This window comes from Zymoseptoria tritici, chromosome 8 (assembly GCF_000219625.1).
Source record: "Zymoseptoria tritici IPO323 chromosome 8, whole genome shotgun sequence".
Classification (NCBI taxonomy): domain Eukaryota; kingdom Fungi; phylum Ascomycota; class Dothideomycetes; order Mycosphaerellales; family Mycosphaerellaceae; genus Zymoseptoria; species Zymoseptoria tritici.
This window is the reverse complement of record NC_018211.1, coordinates 638,080-662,322: the sequence shown is the minus strand read 5'-3', so window position 1 is coordinate 662,322 and position 24,243 is coordinate 638,080. Positions and strand designations below refer to the sequence as shown.

Sequence of the window (24,243 nt, the reverse complement as noted above, 5' to 3'; positions counted from 1 at the left end):
AGAGGTAGAAAGGATCTAAGCTATCGCTAACTAGCCCCTTCCGGCCTTAGTTAGGGATATTCGCATCTTTATCGGATTTGCGAACTACTACCGCTAGTTTATTAAGGGATTCTCCCGCATAGCTAGCCTACTAAACTACTTAATAGAGAGGGGCCTAAATAGTACTAAAGGCGGACACCGATAGAGAAAGGAGGAATTAGTTCCCCTCGAACTCCTACCTAACGTAGTATAAGTATTCTAGTAGTTAAAGACTAGGTTTATTAAAGCGCCTATCTTACGGCATTTCGACCTAAAACTACCTATCCGCGTTATAATAGATACCTCTAGGTTCGCCGTCGGGGTAGTACTATCCTAACCGTATTTGTTTGTTTGTTTGTTTGTTTGTTCCATTTACGTCCTTTCGGAGTCCAAGACTATGTAGGACGGCCTTGTAAGCAAGGCAGTAGATCTATTTACAATTAAATTCTTTCGGTATTCTTTAACCTTAGGGGAAACCCCGTGCCTAAGGCAAAATGCTAAAGGACTTTAAAAGCAGCGCAAAACAAAGGAAATCCAACGAGTGTCGTGTAGCTAGGGCTGCAGAATTTTCGCGCTAAGCTTTTTGCAGAATTTTTAGCGGATCCTTCCGCTTCGCACGCACGCTGCGAATTCGAAAGAGAGAGAGAGAGGAAATGCATTACAGTGCAAAAAGCAGTGCAGGAGCGACGTAGCTGCGCAAGCAGCTACGCAAGCAGCTATCTAACCCGCTGTCTCTTTCTCTTGTCCTTAATATGCCTTTGTAGAACTGTATGCCGCTTCCAAACGCATATAGCTACGCAGGTTAATCGTAGAGTTGTGGATTCTACCGAGTTCTAGCTCTTTAAAGTGCATGTATACTTCCTTTCGAGGGCAACGACGTCTCTACTAGAGAAGGGATATACGATTTCGATTCGGATTTCGAGGAGGTGCGCGTATAGGACAGAGTAGACTGCCTCTTCTTCTTCTTCTTCTTCTTCTTGTTCGTAGCGTAGAGAGCTATTTATTCGAATCGTGCTGTTGTTCTGTAGCTTGTGTTTCGAGGCGGATTTCGAGAAGGATTTCGGGCGGATTTTAAGAGGTTTTCGAGGAGGTTTCTTCCAGACTGTCTTAGTTTCCCTTCTAAGGAAGGTACTTACGACGGCCACCGCGTGAAGGTGCAGTCTGTTCGGCCGTCTATCCTAACCGTATAAAACGGAGGGCAAAATGCACTAGCACCTAGTAGCCTTCTTCTCTAGTAAGATAAACGCGGCCGAAAGGAATTATAATATATACGATTAAGAGCTTCTCGCTATAGTCGAGGCCTTTAAGCACTAGAGACACTACGTTAAGGGCGCTTCGTACTAAATTAAGGTCTTAATAGACTATTATAACCTTAAATAGTTTATAACAACTAAGCAACTAAGCCGAAGATAGGTAAGATAGGTAGAGTAGCTATTAAACGTCGACTTCCGTATAACGTACAACCCGGGGTCGCTTAATGCCGCCGCGGACGGAGTAAGTAGACGCCTAGACCTAGAAGACAGGGACTACTCGGGACGGTAGATTAACGAAAGCGACAATACTCCTATATTAGACACCCTTTAGTACTAACTAGGTCTGTCTAGGGGAATAACGGCCGAATCTAGCCCTGTTCGGTCTATAATAGTAGTTATAACCTACTATCTGCAGCTCGCTAGGACCTACTATAGCAAAACGTATATAATTGCGAGCACTCTAATAGAAGAATTATTAGACTCCCCGCTAATTAATATAATACGCGAAAGCCTAAAACATAACCCTATAGCATCGATAGTCGAACTAGCTATAAATAACCCGGATCCGCCGGAATAGACCTAAAGGTAGGCTATATAGAGCGAATTCCTCTTTTACGAACGGAAACTATATATACCTACGGGCCTAGTACGCCTAGCAGCGCTCTACTAGTACTATAACGATCCCCTAGCCGGCTACTTTAGTTTTAAACGGACCCTAGAGCTATTATAATAGTCGTTCTACTAGCTAGACATAAGAAAATACGTTAAGGACTACGTAAACAGCTGCTAGATATACGATAGGGCGAAGCTACAGTAATATAGCCTATATAGAGAACTCTATACGGAAACTCTACTAAACGGGCCCTAGGAGGACCTAATATTAGATTTTATTACCGATCTGCCCCTAAGTACGTTTATAGGGTATATATACGACTTAATCCTCGTCGTTATAGATAGGTAGTCCAAAATAGCCTACTATATTCCCGTACGGAAAGACATTAATACCGAAACCCTCGCGGAGGTCTTCCTAAGAGAAATCTTCTACCTTTACGGAACTCCTAAGTTAATTACGTCCGATAGAGGACTAATCCTTATATCTAAGTTCTAAAGTACGCTTTGCTACTACCTTAGGGTCCGAAGGGGCCTAAGCACTATATATTACCCCTAAACGGACAGTTAGACGGAGCGTTAGAACTAAACGCTAGAGCAATACCTACGAGTATACTACAACTACGAATAGGACGACTAGGTATAGATACTATCGGTAGCCGAATTCTCTTATAACGATAGCGTTTATGCGACAATAGGGGTAATACTATTCTAAGTATATAACGTTCGCGATCTAATTGCCGCTAGATAGCCCGACCTACCCTAATTAGAGGGCAAAGCTCCTAGTACGGCGGAAATAGCGCATAGAGTAATCGGCCTATAGAAAACGCTATATAAAAGACTAGCTACGTTATAGGAGAGATACGTACAATACTATAATACTCGCAAAACTACGAAAACATATAAGGTTAGCGACCGTATATATCTTTCTACTCGATATTTAAAGTCTATCCAGCCGTCGGAAAAGCTCGATTATAAGTATATCGGCCTATATAGGATTAAGCAAGTCGTAAACGACGTCGCGTATACGCTAGAACTACCGGAAACGATAAACATCTATCCTACGTTCTACATCTCCCTACTAGAGAAGGAAAAACCTACTAAAATTACCGAACGGGCCTAGAATAGCCTAAAGGAGATCCGATTAGAGGACCCCGACGTTTACGTAGTAAATAAGATCCTAAAGCGTAAGAAATAACACGGTAGATAGATGTATAGGATCGCGTAGAAGGGTTAGCCCGCGTCTAAAAACACTTAGGAACCTACAACTTATATTAGCCCTACTACGATAAGAGTATTTAATAGAAGTATAGGAGGTACTAAGGACGGTAGACTAGCACGATAGATATACAAACGCGTTATTAGTTACTATTAGGGCCTAAAAGACACTAGCTAATACTATATAGACTCCTTAGTCTAGTTCCTAGTTACCTAAAAATTTTCTCTACCTTAGAAGAATTTTACGAATCTAGTAAAATCCTTAGGGGGGGAAATTAGGGGCTAAATAGGCCCCTAAGGACGACATTATTATATAACGAGAGACAATCGAGCATAGTAAAGTTATTGTAATTCTATCTAATCTATAAGTCGCTAAGTCGTAGTAAAAAGAAACAACCCGGGCGTTACCGCGCCTATTAGTCCTAAAATAGGCCTAAAAGAGGCTAAAAGAGATAAAAGAAATACGAAAAAGCGCTTATATACTTATTCCTTAGGCTTAAGGTCCCTAGAGAGGTCGTACTCGGTCGGACGGAGCACTCCCTCTATAACAGAGGCCTTCGAGCCCTTCTTAGCGCCCGTATAGGTATAGACGGTATCTAGAGCGGCCGAAAGGGCCCGAACGCGACGCCTTAGGCAGTCCTCGGTAGTTCCTTAGGCTAGAATAAGTCGCTTATAGGGGGTGTTAGGCACTTCTTTACCCTATTAGGGTTAGTAGGGCACTTTTAGGTAAGAAGGGATCTAAATACTTATAAGCTCCCTCTTTCGCTTTATAGCCTCCTTAGCGAGCAACTTCTCGCGCTTTCTAAGTATAAGCGGTCCCTTCTAGTCGAATTCGGCTTTACCTTAGTATAGATAGAGGCCGTTAGTACCGGTAAAGGAGTTAAAGCGCCTAAAAGGGGGTTAACGGAGCTAAATAGACCCGAACTAACTATATATACCCCTAAATGCGTACGTAGATCGCCTTATAGGCCGAATAAGCCGCCGTAGCTATCGCTTCGGTACTATTAGCGGTAATAGCGGCCTTACGGAGCGTATTAGCCCTCGTAAGGTCGCCTTTAACTAGTTCCGGTATCTTTTAACTACATTAGCCCCCGAAAGCCCCCTTTTAACCCTATATATATGCCTAGAAACAATCGCGATTAGAGCAATTGTAATACTTTAGGTAATATTCGTCCTTATTATTAGTTGCCTACTTGTCCGGCGACTCGCGCGTAAAGAGGTAGAACTAGGCTAAATCGGCCTTATCTAAGGGCTTACTAAGGTAGTTAACGTACGGATTGCCCTTAAAGATGCCGTTAGCGGCGAATTGCTTACGTTAGGTCGCGATAGAGGCGGGTTACGTTATAATAGGCTCGTTCGGCCGCGGATAGGGTCGTTTAGTAAGAATAGCGGTTTTTTAATAAAATTCGCAGTCGTCTAGTAGAAGATAGGGCTAGAAGGGAACTAAACGCTACGTTAGTACTATATAGGCTATAAATGCCCCTTAGGGGGGCACTTTTAGACCTGTTTAGCTATCGGATAGGGTTAAGTTATACTTACTAAGTCTGTATAAGGTTGTTAAAGAAGAGAAGAATTCGAGGGATCCGAGCCTAGGTTTTAAAGCCGCGGTAGACCCCGATTAAGGCCTTAGGCTATTAAACTTAGCAAATACTAAAAAGAATTTACTCGAGGTAAACCCGTTTAGAGCGCAACGCTCTACGTAAGGAGGGGGGCTATATTATATCTGCCTCCGCCGAATACCGACAATCGGTATCTAATCCCCTACCTTAGCGGCATATGCACCCCTACTAAGGCCTTTTAAGCTCGTTTAAGCTAGATTGCGCCTATATAATTAATACGACCGAAGAAGAGGCGAAGGAGGAACTCGAGGTATAAGGATACGTAGAATCTCCTCCTTCCGAGAGAGTATCGAATCGAGTCTGTTCTAAAGTGATTTATACTACTACTCTATTCTTAACTACACCTTTTATAATCGACGCCTTCGCTAGTATAAACCCTCCGGTATTATCGAGACGCTCGTAGATCTAAGTGCCGGTGCGAAGGAGACATTTAAGTACTTATATAGACTAGAAGAGTATTACTATAATACTACTCGTATACGACAGCCGGTATTAAGGAAGTTCGTAAAGGAATTAGAGGCTCGTAGAGTAGGTAGAGAACGAGCCTATAGTAGTATATTAGTCGCTAAGTAGGTAGTAATATTCCTCGATTTCCTAGCCTATAACTAGTCGATTCGTTAGCTCCGGAGGTAGTATTAACACTTATACGCTACGTTTACGACTATTATTAAATGTATTAGTAAGATCGTATACTTAATAAGCGAGGACTTTATCCGTATGCCGCGTTAGCTAGATCTACCGCCGCCTTATAAGAAGATAATAAAGAAGAGTAAGGATAACATAAGCTACTTAAGCTATAGTAAGTTCTATTAGTTTAAGGATATAGTAGGAGCGCTAGATAGTACGTTATTGCCGATAAATCTACCGGAGGATATTAGGGGCGTATAGAATAGTAGGAAGGGATTTATCTTATAGAACGTAATAGCCGCCTATAACTTTAACATAGTGTTCTAGTATATAATAGTCGGATACGAAGGCTCTACTCCGGATAGTATTATATTAAAGAAGGTATATAAGGATAGATTCGACGTGCTACCTAGTAGGTATTTCCTCGTAGATAGTAGTTACTCTATACTCGATAGTCGACTACTCGTACTATACGAGAGTACGCGCTATTATATCCGTAAGTAGAGGGTAGTAATGCGCCGGCCTAAGACTAAGGAAGAACTATATAACCTACGGTATACTTAGTTACGTAATGTCGTTAAGCGAGTCTTCGGTATAATTAAGAAGCGCTTCCTAATCCTCGCCGAAGGAGCGTATACTAGTTATAGTATCCGTAAATAGACGCGGTTTATTCTCTACTACTTTGTCCTATATAATTTTATCCTCTTAAGTAGTAACTAGCTGCTAGACTCGGAGCCCTTCCTAATAGATCTACGTAACGACGGCGACGATAGCGATAATAAGGCGGACGGCGATAGTAAGGATAGTCTCGATAACCTTAGCGATATCGGTAGTAGGGCGAGGGTACGGTTCCGTAATAAAATAGCGAGTATAATATAGAAGGATTATTAAGAATACTACAAAATCTATAGATTAGATATAAGAGGGGCTTAAAGTAGTAACGAAATTTAAATGTTTTCGATAAGAGAGCTTAAAACGTCGTTGTTATAAAGAATATATATATTTACTAGTTAATTCCCTTATTTCTTACGCTAAGGCTATTATACCGACCTCTCGTCTATAAGGTAGAAATTTACGTGTTTATAGATAGAGGAAAGGGCGGGGCACGAAGATATAGCGAGATACTAAAGCTTAAAACTAGCGCGAAAAACAGAGCTGCTCCTTCCTAATTAGGCCGAATATTAGTAAATTCTTAAAACACCTCTATATAAATCGATAGTATAGCCCTACTTCTCTCTCTAGTAAGGTAGTTAAAGGTATCTTTATATCCTAAGTGCTCCTCTATTATTAAAACTACTAAAAATAAGTTAGTAAGTAACTTCTTATATCTTAACTTTAAATACCTATACCTTTAACTTAACCTCCTTTATTAACGACGGTAGCTATATAGTCTACTATACATCTTACTAATTAGCGGCAGCGGCTATAACTAACCGAATAGCGAGAAGGTATAACTCTACTATAGATAGCTATACTACGGCGGAGCATAGTAAGCTAGGGGGTTGTCGACCGGCGGCGTAGACGGTTTAGCTTATATAATAATCCTTTATAGGTATAATCTAAGGCGGCTACTAAGCTCGTCCTTAAGGAGCGGTTTAGCGGCAATAGCGAGGTTTAGATTGTCCGATAACTTTATTAAAAGTAGGTCCTTGTCCTCGTCGCTTACGCTATCTAGTATAACCTTATTACGAGCTAGCCGCTTACTAAGAAGCTCTAGCGGCGTCTTATCCTTTAGCTCGTCCTACTTCGCTATAGTAGCTATAGTCTATTAGAGCGGAACTATAAGCTTATAGATAGCCTTTAGGTATTCCGGATCTACCTTAGTTATAACCTACTATTTCCTTACCTTCGTACGGCGCTCTTTGTTTACCTTTGCTAACTACGTAGCTCTTAACACTTGCTCGTCCTTAGGATCTACCTCTTCGACCTTATTATTAACCTCCGATTTAGCCGCTCCGCTAGCGCCCTCGCTCTCGCCCTTACTATCCTTATCCGCTAACTCTTTAGCCTTAGACTCGGCGAGACGAGCACCCCCTCTACTACCGACAGCGTACTTACTAGTAGCTACGTTAGTACCGATAATAGTATAGATTAAGAAGGAGAATAGCGGATAGGAGTCTCTAAACGGCTTATACGTAGGGTACGCTTTATAATAAGCATCCTTAACGGACTTATCTACTAGCTTCGTAGGGTAGCCGTTCTATCTACTAATATACTTTAAGTAAGCGGCATATAGTATATATGCTCTCTTTATTTTACGCTACTTGTTAGTAAGTATCTCTTACTTAAAGAAGCGCTTAAAGCGGTTATATATCTTCTCGGTAACTAGACGTAGATACTTCGCTACGAAGGTATTATTATACTATATTAAACCTCTACTCTTAAGCCTCGATAACGCCTCTATAAACACGTCGACGTATTTATTATCCTACTAGCTAATTACTAGATGCTCGGAGCTATATATATATCCCTTCGGCTTCTACTTCTTCTACTTCTTCTTACTCTTACTAGACGGTACTACTAGCTCTTTATCCTTACTATTATTACTAGCTACGTTCCTACGCTTTCTGCTAGACGATAGTAGCTCCTTAGACTTCCCCTTACCCTTCTTCCGCGGTATCGGCTATAGTAGTATTATAACGGATATATAAGGGCTTATAGAGCTATATATATAGAAGAGGTATACGATAACACGCGACGACGTAAACAAGCGCGATGGCTGCTAGCACGGGCTACAATAATAGCAATTAATAGACTATAGAGTTCGTTAATATATAAACCTATAGGACGGCTATATACTAACTTAATATAGTTAGCGAGTAGCGACAGCGAGCTCGTAAACAATAACCGACTTCTTTAACGACATGGCTAGGTAAACGACTCGCAGAATGGTCGGTTATTTGGTCTTGGCGCTTAATAACCTATTAACAGCCTCTAGGTATACGCACCCTTATGTATGAAGTTGAATGTTTGTCTGGGCGCTCCCGCTCTCCCCGCACAGATCCATGGTCGCGGAAGGCATGGGCTGGACCGTTCCTTCCGTAAAATCTCAATTTGGCAAAGATCGGCGTGATTTGGCAGTCGCCTGCCCCAGTCTACCGATTTCTGAGAAGCGACTGGCTTCACGCTCTGCTGTTTCAACTTTGGCAAAAGAACGACGACAGCCTTGCGAACTTCACCACGAAACGAATTTCACGAACTTCACCGCGACGGCATCGGAAAGCGATCGATCATTCAGCCAATCGATCATTACTTCCATAATCCTCACTGCCATTCCTCGAGCCTGCAGAACAGGACCATCTGGCGCGTCTTCCTCACTCTGCACGAAGCTTCCACAAGGCATCACACGATCAGCGACCGAATAGTCCCACCACCGACCTCGATCTTGTTACACCAGCCTCGAGGCAAACACATCCTCCCATCCACTCGACCAGAAATGAGCGCCTGACTGCCATGAATCAACCAAGTCATCGCTAGGACATTCGACCAATAGAGCCAGTCCGGCTCACGCACAACAGGTTACAACTATGGCGGACCGTCAGATGGAAACGATTGAAGGCAAGCTGCAAGACGCTTCGCTGGACATCAAGACCAAGGCCAATGTTCTCACGGAACTTCGAGACTCGCTGGATCTCTACTGCTCATCGCCCAACTACGGCACCTTTCTGGCAAAGTTCGTGCCCATCTTCCTGAACATCCTCAGCGGATCACCTGTGTTCACCTCCACATCGCCTGAACAAAAGATCCGGCAATGTGCACTCGAGATCTTCCATCGATTACCCGTGGCAGCGGATGTCGGCGCGATGGAACCATATGCGGCAAAGATTGTGGACAAGTGCTTGGAATTGGTCAAGGTGGAGAATGAGGAAAACTCTGTGCTATGTCTGAAGATTGTTATGGACTTTTGTCGATACCACACCAAGACCTCTGGGGTTGCGGAGAGGGCTCAGCCGTTCTTGGAGCTCATCATGGAGATCTTCGACAGTATGGACCAGACCGTGAAGGACACATTCGAGTCGCAGACACCGATACCTGCTACTGCAGCACCGGGCACACCGAGTAATACCGGAACTCCTGGTTCGCCTGTAGCATCGTCCTCGCAGTCATTACTGCCAGACCCAGCTGCGGAAACACAAACGACAAGACAACTGATCAAGGGCATGCACAGCTTCAAGGTCGTGGCTGAGTGTCCGATAATAGTGGTATCAATATTCCAGGCCCACAAGCATCTTGCACCCAAGAACGTCGGACAGTTCACACCTCGAATCAAGAACGCCATACTTCTACAAGCTGGACCACAAAAGAAGGCACACGAGGAGGCTGAGCAGAATGGGACAGTCTTCACTGGCCTGGCGAAAGAGATCAGAGCAAAAGGACAAGCGAGTGCATTTGGCGATCTGGTTACGGCTCAGGTTAAGACCATGTCCTTTCTGGCCTACATTCTTCGTGCGTATCGAGAATCTCTTTCGGACTTCCTCCCAATCCTGCCACATCTCACAGTACGGTTACTGAGAGACGTTCCGCGGAGTCATACCGCAACACGGAAGGAGCTTCTTGTTGCTATAAGACATATCATCAACTTCAACTTCCGAGACGTCTTCCTACCGGTTATCTTGCCACTGCTGGATTCGCGGACGCTGGTCGGGGACTCACTGACGGCAGATATAACATTACGGCCGCTAGCGTACACCATGCTGGCTGATCTCATCCACCATGTGAGGGAGCGATTAAACGCTGAGCAGATCTCCAAGGTCGTCCAGGTGTACGTCGGACACCTCACGGGCGATGATGGTGTTGAGGTCCCGGGCACAAGCTATCAGACTATGAGTGCGAAGCTTCTGCTTAATATGGCCGAATGCATGTCCAAGGTTGAAGAGAAGAAGGATGCTCGATTCCTCATGATGAGCGTGCTCAACGGCATCGCCGACAAGTTCGCTGCCATGAATCGTGCATACCCAAACGCCGTGAAGCTTTACCGCCAGCAGCAAGAAGTCGCATCCTCGGCAGACGGCACACCTCTATCGGATAACTATCTCGCCGACAAGGACAACAAGCCAGATTGGGACGAGACCGACATTTTCAGCGCCACACCCATCAAAGCTGTGAATCCCAGAGATCGAGCGACAGATCCCGTCACGGAGAACAAGTTCCTCTTCAAGAACTTGCTACAAGGACTTAAGCAATTCTTCTACCAACTCCGCAACAGTAATCCACCTCGAATCAAGGATGAAGTCGATACGGCAAATGCTCCACCACATTGGGGCGAATTGTCCTCCGGCTTCGAGGCGGAAGAAGTCGAAGTGCTTCTCAAGCTCTTCCGCGAGGGTGCAACGTGTTTTCAGTACTACGCTCCCCTCGATCAAGGTGCGGACGCCACACCTGAAGCGACATCAAGTCTGTCAGCCACTGCCAACTCGAAGGAGGAGAAAGATCTGCTTGAGACCTTTGCGACAATCTTTCACCATCTGGATCCGGCTGTGTTCTACGAAATCTTCACATCGGGCACTCCTTCTGGCATCAACTTCTTGTATGAGCAGAGCTTCAAGCACTCGGCTTTGCTGCACATTCCACAATTCCTGCTCGCGAGCGAGGCGACCAGCTCTGCATTCTGTGGCATGCTGCTGAAGTTTCTCATGGGTAAACTTGATGAAGTTGGCGAGAGTGATGGTGTCAAGACTTCAGTACTATTGAGACTGTTCAAATTGTCGTTCATGGCGGTGACGCTGTTTTCGCAACACAACGAGAACGTGCTCCTTCCTCATGTCCGCGAGTTGATCACCAGATCGATCGAGCTGTCCGTCACCGCAGCCGAGCCGACGAATTACTTCCTCCTCTTGAGGTCGTTGTTTCGCAGCATAGGAGGTGGGCGATTCGAACACCTCTACAAAGAGATCTTGCCTCTCCTTGAGATGCTGCTTGAAGTGCTCAACACCCAACTCGCCGCCGCACCAGATGGCAGCACGCGAGATCTGTTCGTCGAGCTCTCCCTCACAGTTCCCGCCCGACTCAGTCACCTCCTACCACATCTTTCCTACCTCATGCGGCCTCTCACAGTCGCTCTCCGATCTGGCGATCAATCGTACGTCCCCAGTCAACGCTCATACTCTAATGACCGCTCTTCCACCGACGTCCGCAGCGCCGGCTCCTCGAGCGAACTTACCGCACAGGGTCTCCGTACCCTCGAACTTTGCGTCGACAATCTCACAGCCGACTATCTCGACCCCATCATGCAGCCATGGATGGAAGATATCATGGGCAGCCTCTGGCGGATGCTGAAACCAGCCAGCATTACAGGGGCTAGCATGAACGGTGCCAATGGCCAGACTGTGAGCACAGGTCATCAAGGCGCACACACAGCTGTGAGGATTCTGGGCAAGCTGGGCGGCAGAAATCGACGCTTCTTGACGAACCCTCCGGATCTGGAGTTCAGGGAGTATGCCGATGATGAGGCGAGCTTTGATGTCAGATTCATCGGCGCTGTCAGCAATGGAGGCGAGCGACCTCTGCCAGCAAGGTTGGGAATCGACACTGCAATTGACAAGCTTTGGGAGGTTCCTAAAACTGCACCGGCGAAGAAGGCGGATGAGTTCCACAAGCGCCAGGCGTTCAAGTTCATCACTTCTCATGTCAAGCTGCTGGTCGGGTCGGACAATCTTCCCGATGACATGGCTCGGCTGGTCAGACTGCAGGCAGACGACCTCGCGACGAAGAACTTTGACTTCGGATCGGACTTGTTCTCCATCTCAGAGCGGTCCAAGTCGACAGTCAAGAAAGATGCCCAGCAACACACCTTACTCAAGCTATTGAAGGCGATCATCTACGCAACCAGCATCGAGTCGCTGAAAGATGAAGCCGGCAAGTTCCTCCAAGGCATTTACCGCCACTTCATGATCGTCGAGCTCGGCGTCGCGGTCGCGAAGGAGAAGCATAAGAGGCGTCCCTTTGACGTCCGCTCGGGAGAAGGTCCAGTGTACGTTGAAACGATTGTGCTCGCTGATGCAATTTGCCAAAGCTTGGCATCGGAGCAGAAGACTATCCGTGAGGTGGCTGAGAATGCTATGCTGTCTTGCCTCAAAATCGCGTCGACCATCTTCGGCGATGCGCAGAAAGCGGAGTGTCTACCTTTCTTCTCTCGTCTCGCCGAGGCATTCTGTCATGCTTGCTACGAAGAGGAGTGGTTCACGAAGTCATCTGGCTCGTTGGGCATCGGCATCCTCACTGACACCGACAAGATGGGATTCTCCGACGCTTGGCTGACGGAACGAATGGCGGAGATGTTGAAGGCACTACTCTTCGTCATCAAAGATATGCCGCAGGAATTGCCTGCGAACATAAGAGTTCAGGCAAAGGACACCATCATCACCGTCGCGAAGCGCTTTGCCACCTCTGGCATCGAGAAGAAGGAAGACCTCGAGAACAAGGAGAGCAAGCTCAGAGTCCTGACCCAGACTCTGGTTTCCGAAACGAGCCACATGAACCGCCATGTCAGGGAGGCTTCACAGCAGACTTTGAGGACGCTTGCGGCGCATCTTGATATGCAGCTTCACGAACTAATCTTGCCGGTCAAGACGGTTCTGACGGAGCACATTTTCATCAAGCCGTTGCGTGCGCTGCCTTTCACCGCGCAGATTGGGTATATTGATGCCATCAACTTTCTGCTGGACATGCCGAACGAGAAGGAGATCCTGCCTTTCGAGGACAACCTGAATCGACTGCTCTTCGAGACGCTCGCGCTCGTGGACGCGGACGATGAGAGTCTGGCGCCGAAGCCGTACGAGTATCGCACTGCGGAGTCCATCGTGCGGTTGAGAGTTGCTGGTCTCAAGCTCTTGACCACGGCCATTCGACTTCCCGGTTTCAGCCCAACAGCTGCGCCTGCACCCGGCCAGACTGGCCAACCGCCTAACAATCAGCATCGTGCGAGAGTAATAAGCATATTCTTCAAGTCGCTGTACAGCAAGAACAAAGAAGTCGCAGGCGCTGCGAATGCCGGACTGAAGATAGTATTGCAGTCGACATCAAAGTTGCCGAAAGATTTGCTGCAGAATGGCCTTCGACCAATTTTGATGAACGTGCAAGACCCGCGCAAGCTTTCTGTGGAAGGTCTCGAAGGTCTGCGGACGCTCCTGCAGCTTCTGCACAACTACTTTAAGGTCGAGATAGGTACTCGGCTGCTGGACCACATGAAGGCTATCGCGGATCCACCCACGCTGCAAAAGGTCTCTTTCACCCTGATTGACGCACAGCCCAAGATGAAAGTTGTTACTGCCATCTTCAACGTCTTCCACTTGCTCCCTAGTCAGGCTGCACAGTTCCTCCAAGATCTCGTGGACCGGGTTTTGTCGTTGGAAGAAGCGCTCCGGAGAACGAGAAGCAGTCCGTTCCGTGAGCCGCTGATTAAGTATCTCAACCACTACCCGAATGAGTCTTGGACATACTTCAGTGAGAAGATGAAGGATGAGAGGCGGGGCAAGTTCTTTGCGCAAATGCTGGCCGACAAAGAGAGTGGTGCGTTGAGGGAGAAGGTTCTCAAGGAGATTGATGGCTTGATTGAGACGTTCGCTGGCGAGGGATCGGAGGAGGACAAGGCCCAGGCGGCTGTCAACTCCATCCATGCCGCGTATGCGATTTGTCAGTTCCCTGACACGGCCAAGCAATTGCTCGAGAACGAGAAGGCTCGCAAGGCGCTTGTCGATGCGGCAAAGTCGGTCTTAACGCAACTGCAACGTGGCACGCTGCCCAAAAACTTGCGCCTCGCGGCTACGCAGTGCGCGGAACAGATCATGGATGTTCTGATCACGTACATGAAGCTGCAACCGAAGGATTTGGACACGCTGTTCGACATCTTCGATTCGTGCATCAAGGGCGAATTGCAGCAGTGTCCGTCTCTCATTGCGTTCCTGTACAAGCACATCATCGTCAACGAGGACGTGGACTATCAGCGATCGATCCTCACCCGATGCCTGGACATCTACGCAGCCAAGGACACGCCGCAGAAGTTGAAGTGGTTCGTCTTCAGGATGCTGTCAAACCCAATTCTGGCAAACGATGTCATGCGAAATTGGGACTTGCTGTTCCAGCCGAATCAGAAGGGCACCGCGCTGATGGACAAGGCGTTCACGGACCAGTTCCACTCAAAGTTATGGCGACCACAATCCGTGTCTGACATCTCCGACGACAACACCTACGGTGTGGACCATAGTCGCATGGAGTTGCTGCAAACTTCCGCGTTCCTGATCAAGTACCACCACAGCATGGTGCAAGACGCTCGCAAGGACCTCATCAAGTTCGGCTGGAATTACATTCGACTGGACGACCACATCAACCGTTTCGCGGCGTATTGTCTTATATCATACTTCATCCACCACTACGAGACGCCGCCTAAGATAGCAATGCAGGTGTACAATGCTCTGCTCCGCGCACACCAGGCCGAGGGCAGGAACATTGTCATGCAGTCTCTCGAAGTGCTGGAGCCAGTGCTGAAGAAACGCCTCGGAGGCCCGGAAGGTCGCCAGAGCGTCTGGGCGAGATTGCCGCGCAAGATCCTGAGCGAGGAGATTAGCAATGTTCAGCAGCTCACCAGCGTGTACAACTTCATCGTCCGCCATCCGGACTTGTTCTACGACGCCCGCGACTCTTTTGCGCAGATCATCATTGCGTCGATGAATAAGGTCGCTTCCTTGCCGAGTTCGAGCGTCGAGACGAGGAAGCTGGCGCTCAACTTGTTCACGCTGATGTTCAAGTGGGAGGAACGTACGGTGAGGGAACATGGTTCACTGGCGGGTGCTGAGTCCCCGACTGGTGAAGCGAATACCAATCCGAAGAAGGCGGCTGTTGCGCCGGCTCATGCGAGGTTGACGTTTGTCAAGTATATGGTGCAGTTCATCGCGACTGTGCCGGAGCGGTTCCCATGTGGGCCGCCGAAGATCAAGGAGGGCAATGCGGCGAATGCGAAAGAGACGCCGCCGCCCGAGACGGTCACCAAGACAATGGATCTGCTGCTCAAGTTGCTGTCTGCGCCGTACTGGGATGATGTCGACATTGATGCCATGTTCCCCAAAGTCACCGAGCAGATTCTGTGTGGGGATCATAAAGCTGAGGAGAAGTTGGAGGTGTGGATTACACGACAAGTCAACACGATCCAGATCGTCAAGGTTATGCTCAACTCGAGATCGGACGAGTGGGTCGTGGCCCGACTCCCGCAGTTGCAGAAGATGCTCGCGAAGCCGTTGAAGAGCGAGCATTTGGAGATACAGGAGGCGCTGCACAATGCTGATATTGCGGAGAATGTGGTGCCCAATTTACCGCCAGTATTGCAGCGTGCACTGGAGCCGATTCCGATTCCGCAGCCTGATGAGGAGTTGCCGGACGCGGATTCGCCGACGGATGAGTTTGTTACGTTCTTGACTACCACCGCTGGAGATGCGCTGAATGGAACGGGACATGTGGCCGGTATCAATATCCTATGGATCATGTCGAAGAGAAAGCCAGAGGATATCGATCCGCATATTACGGCGTTGCTCAAGACGCTGCAGACGAAGCTTGCAAAGGATCATCTGGCTGCGCTCATGGCTCCGCAAGCTGCTCTTGCACAAGGCATGCAGCCGCCCGCCAACAACCCGCAAGAAGCGGAGGTGACTATTAACATGATCATCAAGGTCATCGAGATGTTGTCCACTCGGATCAGTACTCTGGGCGAACAGCGTCGGCCATACCTCAGCGTGCTGGCTTCGCTCGTGGAGCGCTCGACAAACAACCCGCTCTGCGAGAAGATTCTCAGCCAAGTTGACAGCTGGGTGTTCCATCCTACCGAGCCGGTGCCGACACTCAAGGAGAAGACGGCGGTCTTGCAGAAGATGCTCCTGTTCGAGAACCGCGCTGATCCGACGTTGTACGGGAAGTTTATGAACCTCGTCATCCGCATCTACGAGGACCCAAAGATCACTCGCTCAGAATTGGCGGTGCGCATGGAGCATGCCTTCCTCATCGGCCTGCGGAGTTCCGACATCGACATGCGCTCGCGCTTTATGACGATCTACGACAAAGCGCTGAGCCGATCGACTAGCAATCGATTCTTCAAGCTTATCAGCGAGCAGCAGTGGGATGTCTTGGCCGAGACGTTCTGGTTGAGTCAGGTTATTCAATTGATGTTCGGATCGTTGGATCAGAATTCGGTTGTGCATTTGCATCAGGAGGATTTCAGGTGTTTGCCTGCTTCAAAGGTCTTCAGCACGTATACCAGCGATGCGAGGCTGGGGGATGTGTTGGTGGATGATTCGTTGGAGGAGTTACTGGTGCAGGAGAAGTCGTTCATGAATGAGCTGAGTACTGTTCGCGCGAGGGAGATTTTGGTACCTCTGGCGGACATTCAGCATACGGACTGGCAGCTCGCGCATGACATCTGGGTGGCGTACTTCCCGATGGTGTGGTCGACGCTCAACAAGGAAGACCGTGAGGATATCGAGGCGGGACTTGTCGCGTTGCTCACCAAGGACTTCCACCAGCGCCAAGTTGATCGGAGGCCAAACTGCGTGTCGACGTTGTTGGAGGGCATTGCTAAGGCGCGGCCGCGGGTCAAGTTCCCGTCGCATGTGATGAAGTACCTGGCCAAGTCGTACGATGCGTGGTATATCGCTGCGACTTTCATGGAGGATCTGGCAATGAAGCCAATTGTTGATACAGCGAATGTCAGGGAGAGCAACCTGGATGCGCTGGTTGAGACGTACGCTGGTCTGGAAGAGAGTGATTTGTTCTACGGCACTTGGCGACGCCGTGCAGCCTATGTCGAGACGAATGCTGCGTTGTCGTATGAGCAGAACGGCATCTGGGACAAGGCGCAGAACATGTACGAGCAGGCACAGGTCAAAGCTAGGACCGGATCTCTGCCCTACTCGCAAGGCGAGTACATGCTGTGGGAAGACCAGTGGGTGCTTTGCGGGCAGAAACTGCAGCAGTGGGATGTGCTCGGCGAGTTTGCGAAGCACGAGAACATCAACGACCTCTACCTGGAAGCCATGTGGCGCAACTACGAGACATGGCAGACGACCGAGAATCGGGAACACCTGGAGACTGTTATCAAGGCCGTCAGTGACGCGCCGACTCCGAGGAGGATGTTCTTCCAGGCGTTCATTTCGTTGTTGAAGTTGCACAACAAGACGGAGAATCCGCAGGAGTTTGCTCGGATTTGTGATGAGAATATCCAGCTGTCGATCCGAAACTGGCACAAGCTACCGCGGCGCATCACGAATGCGCACATTGGACTGTTGCAGAACTTCCAGCAGTTGGTGGAGTTGCATGATGCTAGTGTCATTTGTCAGAGTTTGGCGCAGACCAATGCAGGGAATTTGGATACCAAATCGCAGGAGCTGAAGGTGTTGCTGAGCACATGGCGTGATCGTCTGCCGAACTTGTGGGACGACATCAATGCCTGGCAAGACTTGGTGACTTGGAGACAGCACATCTTCCAGCTCATCAACGGCACGTACCTCAGCTTGCTGCCGAATAATGGCGCCAACGCGACGGGCAATTCTTATGCGTATCGAGGGTACCATGAGACGGCGTGGATCATCAATCGCTTCGCTCATGTTGCGAGAAAGCACCAGATGCCGGAGGTGTGCATTACGCAACTCAGCAAGATCTACACTCTGCCGAACATCGAGATCCAAGAAGCTTTCCTTAAGCTGAGAGAGCAAGCAAAGTGCCATTACCAGAACCCGAGCGAGTTGACGAATGGACTGGACGTCATCAACAACACCAACCTGAACTACTTCGGGCCGCAGCAGAAAGCGGAGTTTTACACGCTCAAGGGTATGTTCCTCAGCAAGCTCAATCAAAAGGAAGAAGCTAGTGACGCTTTTGGCTCGGCGCTGTTCTTTGACATCAAGCTGCCCAAGGCTTGGGCTGAGTGGGGACGCTACAGTGACAAGCTGTTCAAGGAGGAGCCGACCAACTTGGAGCTGGGATCGAATGCGCTGAGCTGCTACCTCGAAGCCGCGGGACAATACAAGAGCGCCAAGTCGAGGAAGTTGCTAAGTCGCATCTTGTGGCTGCTCAGTCTGGACGACGCGGAGGGCCAGCTATCACAGAAGTTCTACGACTATCATGGTGATCATCCGTGGTGGTACTGGGTCACGTTCATTCCGCAACTGCTTAACAACCTATCTCGGTCCGAGAGTGAAGCCAATATCGCTCATCAGATCCTCACGAACCTGGCCAAGACGTATCCGCAAGCGCTGCACTTCCAACTGAGGACTTCGCATGAGGATATGCAGGTCATTCGCAAGTCGCAGTTGCTGCGCGAGCAGAAGGAGAAGGCGCAGAAGGCGAAGCAGCAGGCTGGAGAGGCGGTTAAGACGGAGTCGCCGGCGAGACCGGAGAGTGGTGATGGGAGTCAGTCGAGACCTGCTACTGCGACTAGTGGTGGGGAGGCGGTGCAGGCTAGTGGTAATGCCACTGCCGGTGAGGATACCAAGATGGAGGGCACTGAGGAGGCGAAGAAGGAAGAAGCGCCGAAGCCGAAGAAACCGTGGGAGCACACCGAGCTGCTTGTCATCACGCTTCGCACTGCGTTCCCGCTGCTGTACGCTTCGATGGAAGCTATGGTTGAGCAGATTCAGCGTCACTTCAAGTGTCCTCCGGATGAAGATGCGTACCGGCTTATCGTGGCATTGTTGAACGATGCTCTGAGCTATGTCGGTCGGTCGCCTTCTTCGTTCACCGCGGAGAATAAGCTTCCACCGCAGACGGAGGCGAACATTACTCGCTTTGCGGAGAGCATCTTGCCGCCGCACATTCGCAAGGCTTTCGAGATGGACTTTGTTACCAAGAAGCCGACCATGCTGGAGTACATTGTCAAGCTGAGGCGATGGCGCGACAAGCTTGCTGAGCGGCTCGACCGGAGATCATCAACTTTCCACCTCGCTGAGTCGACTCACCTCAGTGGCTTCCGCTTCGTCTGGTTTGACGAGGTCGAGATCCCGGGGCAATACCTCCAGCACAAGGACAAGAACCAGGACTTTGTTAGAATCGAACGCTTCCTGCCTGTTGTCGACCTTGTACGAGGTGTGGCGGGCTGTCATCGCAGACTCAAGATTCGCGGTCACGACGGCAGTGTCCATCCATTCGCTATCCAGCATCCTGCGCCGCGACACAGTCGACGTGAAGAGCGTATCTTGCAGCTGTTCCGGATCTTCAACAGCACCCTTTCTAAGAAGAAGGAGTCGCGGAGGAGAAATCTGCAGTTCCATCTGCCGGTCATGGTTCCGCTTTCGCCTTCGATTCGCATGATCCAGGATGATGCTTCGTATGTCACACTGCAAGCGGTGTATGAGGACTATTGTCGCCGGAATGAGCTGGACAAGGACGAGCCGATCATGTTTACCATGGAGAAGATGCGCAACAGCTCGCCGATGAAGCAGGACCAGTGGCTCAACATGCGCATCGAGTCGCTCAATTACGTGCAGGATCGTTACGTGCCCAAGGATTTGGTGCGCAACTACTTCGCCGCGACGTACCCGTCTTACGACTCGTTCTGGCTGTTCCGGAGGCAATTCTCCTACCAGCTGGCGGCGTTGACGTACATCACTTTCACGATGTACATGACGGTGCGCTACCCCAACAAGATGCACATCGCGAAGGGGAATGGCAACATCTGGGGTTCGGAATTGTTGCCATTTATGCTGGCCAACCGACCGAGCTTCCACCAGCCAGAGCCGGTACCTTTCCGTCTGACACCCAACTTGCAAGTCCTGATGGGCCCGATTCACACCGAAGGCATCTTCACCTGCGCACTCATGGCCATCGCCCGCTGCCTCACCTCCGACAGCACCGTCTCCACGACGCCTCCCGCAGCAGCAGCCGGAGTCAACGCCGCCGCTCCCTCCACCGCCGTCGCCGCCCCGCACGACTCCGCCCACTCCAACTCCGAACTGGAACACCACCTCTCCATCTTTATTCGCGATGAGATCCAGTTCTGGTACACGAATTCCCACCGCGGGCAGAAGGAGATCGATATGAGAGACCATGTCCAGAGGAACGCGGATGCGATTGTGAACAAAGCGGTCGTGTTGGCGAAAGAGCCGACGGGGAATAATTTGCCGGCGTGTCAGAGTGCGTTGGATTTGATTGCCAAGGCGACGAATCCGGAGAAGTTGAGTCAGACGGATTTGATTTGGATGCCGTGGTTGTAGGGAAGGGAGAAGCATGGAGGAGAGGGAGGGAGGGAGGAAAGGAATTGATGTGATGCGATGCGCTTCAGCGAGGCGTTTGGAGGGAAGGGAATGGAGGGTGGAGACAAATTGTTGGGTCAGTTTAGCGTGGCGTTGTGGTTGTGTATTTGAGTGAAAGAGTGGTAGGAGTGTGTATCGCAGATATCTTATCTTTGTAACGAGTTCATTGCGTTATGTTCATGCTCGTTGCCTCGTGTCTTCACTCTCCCTCTCTTTCACAAGACGATTACCTTATGTAAGCAATATCTTCTTGAAGCCGAGGCACCTCGCATCGCTCAATACTTCACTTCGCTCCCTTCCTCACTACCTCCCAATGAATCATTCAGCATAGCCCATCCTCTCCTCTCAATCCGACCATGGCCCGAATGTGGCAGTTCTCCCACCTCACCACCTCTCTCAAACACATCTCCCCCATCTCACACATCAAAATCCCCGAGCAATATCACAAGCAAACACCCCCCGGCAAGCTCTACATCGGCGGCCTCCGTGCTTTCGAAACCTCACCCGACCCCATCGCTGCAGCCAAGATAACACACATCCTCACCGTCCTCGACTACCCTGTCACAGACTCTCCCTCCTCACTATCAGGCTACACACGGCTCATCATTGACGCTGAAGACAACGAAAGGCAAGATCTCCTGTCTTCTTTCCCAAAGACATGTGAGTTTATCGATGAAGCGCTGCAGTCGGGTGCTAATGTCTTTGTGCACTGTGCGTTGGGAGTGAGTCGAAGCGCGAGCGTGGCGACTGCGTATTTGATGTGGAAGTTTGGGGTTGGGAGGGAGGAGGCGTTGGAGTGGGTTAGGGAGGGGAGGGGGGTTGGGAGGCCGAATGAGGGGTTTTGGGAGCAGTTGGGACGGTGGGAGGAGGAGGTTAAGGAGGGGAGGGTGGGGAGGGGAGGGAAGAGGGATGCGAAGTTGTGAAGTTGTGAAGGCTTGACGACTGACGACTACGAGGGTTGAGGGTCGACTTCGACCGAGCTCTCAGGGTCTGGAGAATGGGATGCTGCTGAATGTGGCAAGTTAGTGTTTCTTTTGCCTTGACGACCCGCGCATGGATCCAAGCATGCGATGCCGGTCATCTGTTCCTCTGAACTGGGCAAGATTGCATATCGCACCCCTCGAACCGTTGGCGTGGACTGGTGTGATCGGATCAGCAATGGCCATGCGCAAACGCCTTGATTGCCGGACCACGCAGTGTCACACCTAGGCGGGTAGGCTGTGGCTGCCCTGGCACATCGGAACATCGACATCATCGAGACAAGACGAGCGATCCGATGCCAAAGCGATAAGCTCGATGAGATTTACTGAAGGACTTAGCAAGCTAAGAGCCATCTGCTGCGCATCTCATCGAGCTACAACGCATACGATCGGAGAGACCTGGCCGCATACAATAGGCTTGATTGTCTCCAGCCGTCGACAACAGTGCTCTATCATGACTCAATTCCGCAGCCCAAGTACCATCTTTGGCCAATCGACCTTTACAAAATCGTTATATAACACTAAATCTGACACAAAGAACATCCAGCTATAAGACGATTTTATCGACTCCCATTTCGGGCCGGCCGGCTTTGTCCGATTGATCAACAAACAGAAAGACAAACGTACCAGAATTTGGGAACCTGCGCAAATCGAACTTGTTACATCAACCTACACTAAGGCATTCACTCGACCAATTGCCGACTTTTCGCTCTTTTCGCTGTTTTGCGCCGTGCTCCTGGCGAGTCTCCAAGAACACAAGACACACTCCTTTGACGGACAGATCCGGATCTGAAACAGTTCACCAAGACTTCACCAAGCGGACCTCAGAGGTGAGTTGAAGTGTCACCCGGCATCCGACTCCACTCCACGACACAACACACTTGTACTCCCGTCACCTAGGCCCTTCAGCGCACACAATACCATTTTCCATTGAAGAACAGCGCTCGGTCTAGGCTCGCGATCATACAATACCATTCACCTGCCTGTTATTGTGTCGACCCAAGACACAAAACCCCATTGTCCTATTCCATTGTTCATTCACAATCGAATCGCCTCGCAGAATCCCATTGTCTTGCGCACGTTACTTGTACAAGTCACGTCCTTCATCATTCCATATTGACTCTTCTTTCTATTTAGACCGTTCAAACCCGACCTCAATACATCTTCCTCTTCCAGACCTCCAACTCACAAACCAGACCACCACACAGAATCAGACCGCAAAACAACCTGAACGAGAACAACTGCACGAACCAAACAACCACACACACACGACATCGAAGATGTCGCTCACCAAGACTCTCTTGGCTGCAAGCCTCCTCTTGTCCGCCACCTCCGCCCATATGTTCATCAACTCCCCTGAACCCATCCCGGGCACCTTTCCCAAGGACCCTCTCGAACCTTCTGGTTCCAACTTCCCCTGCCACGGCGTTGAGCTCCCCACCACTGGTGGTCAGTCCTTTGCGGCTGGCTCCAAACAGATGCTTTCGTTCGAGCTTGCTGAAGGCGCAAACACGGCTGTCCACGGCGGCGGCTCCTGCCAACTCAGCTTGACCTACGAGACCGATCCTGTCAAGCAGAAGGACCCCAAGAACTGGCTTGTCATCTACTCCATTCTGGGTGGCTGCCCGGCTGATACAAAGGGCAACCTGGAGAAGGCAATTGCCTGCAAGCCCGGTGCGACTGATTGCGTCAACGACTTCCCCTTCACCATTCCCAAGGGTGTCAAGGATGGTCATGCAATTCTCGCATGGACATGGTACAACACAGTAGGCAACAGAGAGCTTTACATGAATTGCGTCAACGCCCAAATCACCGGTGGCGACGGCTCAGAGATGAAAGATTTCCCGGCCATGTTCGTTGCAAACCTTGCAGCGATCGACACTTGCCCTACGACCGAGAGTATCAACGTTCAGTTCCCAAACCCTGGCAAGTATGTCACCACTATGACCCAGGGCGACCCATACCCCCTGGCTATCCCAACTGGTGAAGGTTGCGCGGCTGGCGGTGGAGGCGGAAGTGCCCCCGCTGCGCCAACCTACGCCGGCGGCCCACCTGAGTCTCAAGCCTCTCCCACCGCTGCGCCAGTTGCGTCCTCCGCTCCGGTATCAATGCCTGCGCCAACCTCCGCCCCTGCGCCAACCACTGCGCCTACACCAATTTCCGCACCCGCATCAGCTCCGCCAGCTCCCTCAGCTGCACCACCCGCCTACACTCCACCAGCCGCAGCTCCCTACTCCAACTCATCCAGCACCCGCGCCTGCACCGCACCCAAGGTCGCATGCTCAACTCCAGGCGCCATCGTCTGCATTGACGCCATGCACTTCGGCATCTGCGACAATGGCTGCGCTGTGCCTCAAGCTGTTGCACCCGGTACGACTTGCTCGAACGGTACCATCATGCGCAGAGGGCTGCTTGGGAGGAGACATGCTCACGGGCAACATGGGCACTTCTGAGGAAAGGGAGATGATCTGAAAAATGTGCTTGGAACTGAACTTGCCGGCGTTACTGGGATAGAATGAGCTTCACAGACTGCATTGGGCGGGCGTTCTGGCCTTTCTGCTTACATTGAGATTGAATTTGTTTGCGCGAGGCTAGAGTGTTGAAGGCGGAAAGTGCCTCCATCCAGCCGCATCAGCGAGCGAGCATACTAGAATATGAATCATGACTTTTAGCGAACTTCTTCTCTCTCTCG

At 49.9% G+C, this 24,243-nt stretch overlaps 3 protein-coding genes across 3 annotated transcripts; all 3 read left to right on the top strand.

The window, feature by feature from the left end:
- Nucleotides 1–8,847: 8,847 nt before the first annotated feature.
- Nucleotides 8,848–20,697, top strand: MYCGRDRAFT_61343 (uncharacterized protein; the record flags this gene model as incomplete). Its single annotated transcript, XM_003850427.1, has 2 exons — nt 8,848–11,423; nt 11,496–20,697. 2 exons carry the CDS (start codon nt 8,872–8,874, stop codon nt 20,530–20,532), a joined length of 11,589 nt encoding a protein of 3,862 aa, XP_003850475.1.
- Nucleotides 20,698–21,176: 479 nt separating this feature from the next.
- Nucleotides 21,177–21,434, top strand: MYCGRDRAFT_31148 (uncharacterized protein; the record flags this gene model as incomplete). The annotated part of the gene is made up of 1 exon (XM_003850428.1): nt 21,177–21,434. A coding segment is annotated over one exon (258 nt), but the record flags the coding sequence as incomplete, so codon positions are not given.
- Nucleotides 21,435–22,891: 1,457 nt separating this feature from the next.
- On the top strand, nt 22,892–23,488 carry MYCGRDRAFT_46444 (uncharacterized protein; the record flags this gene model as incomplete). Its single annotated transcript, XM_003850429.1, has 2 exons — nt 22,892–23,119; nt 23,192–23,488. Coding segments are annotated over 2 exons (525 nt in total), but the record flags the coding sequence as incomplete, so codon positions are not given.
- Between the last annotated feature and the right edge of the window lie 755 nt (nt 23,489–24,243).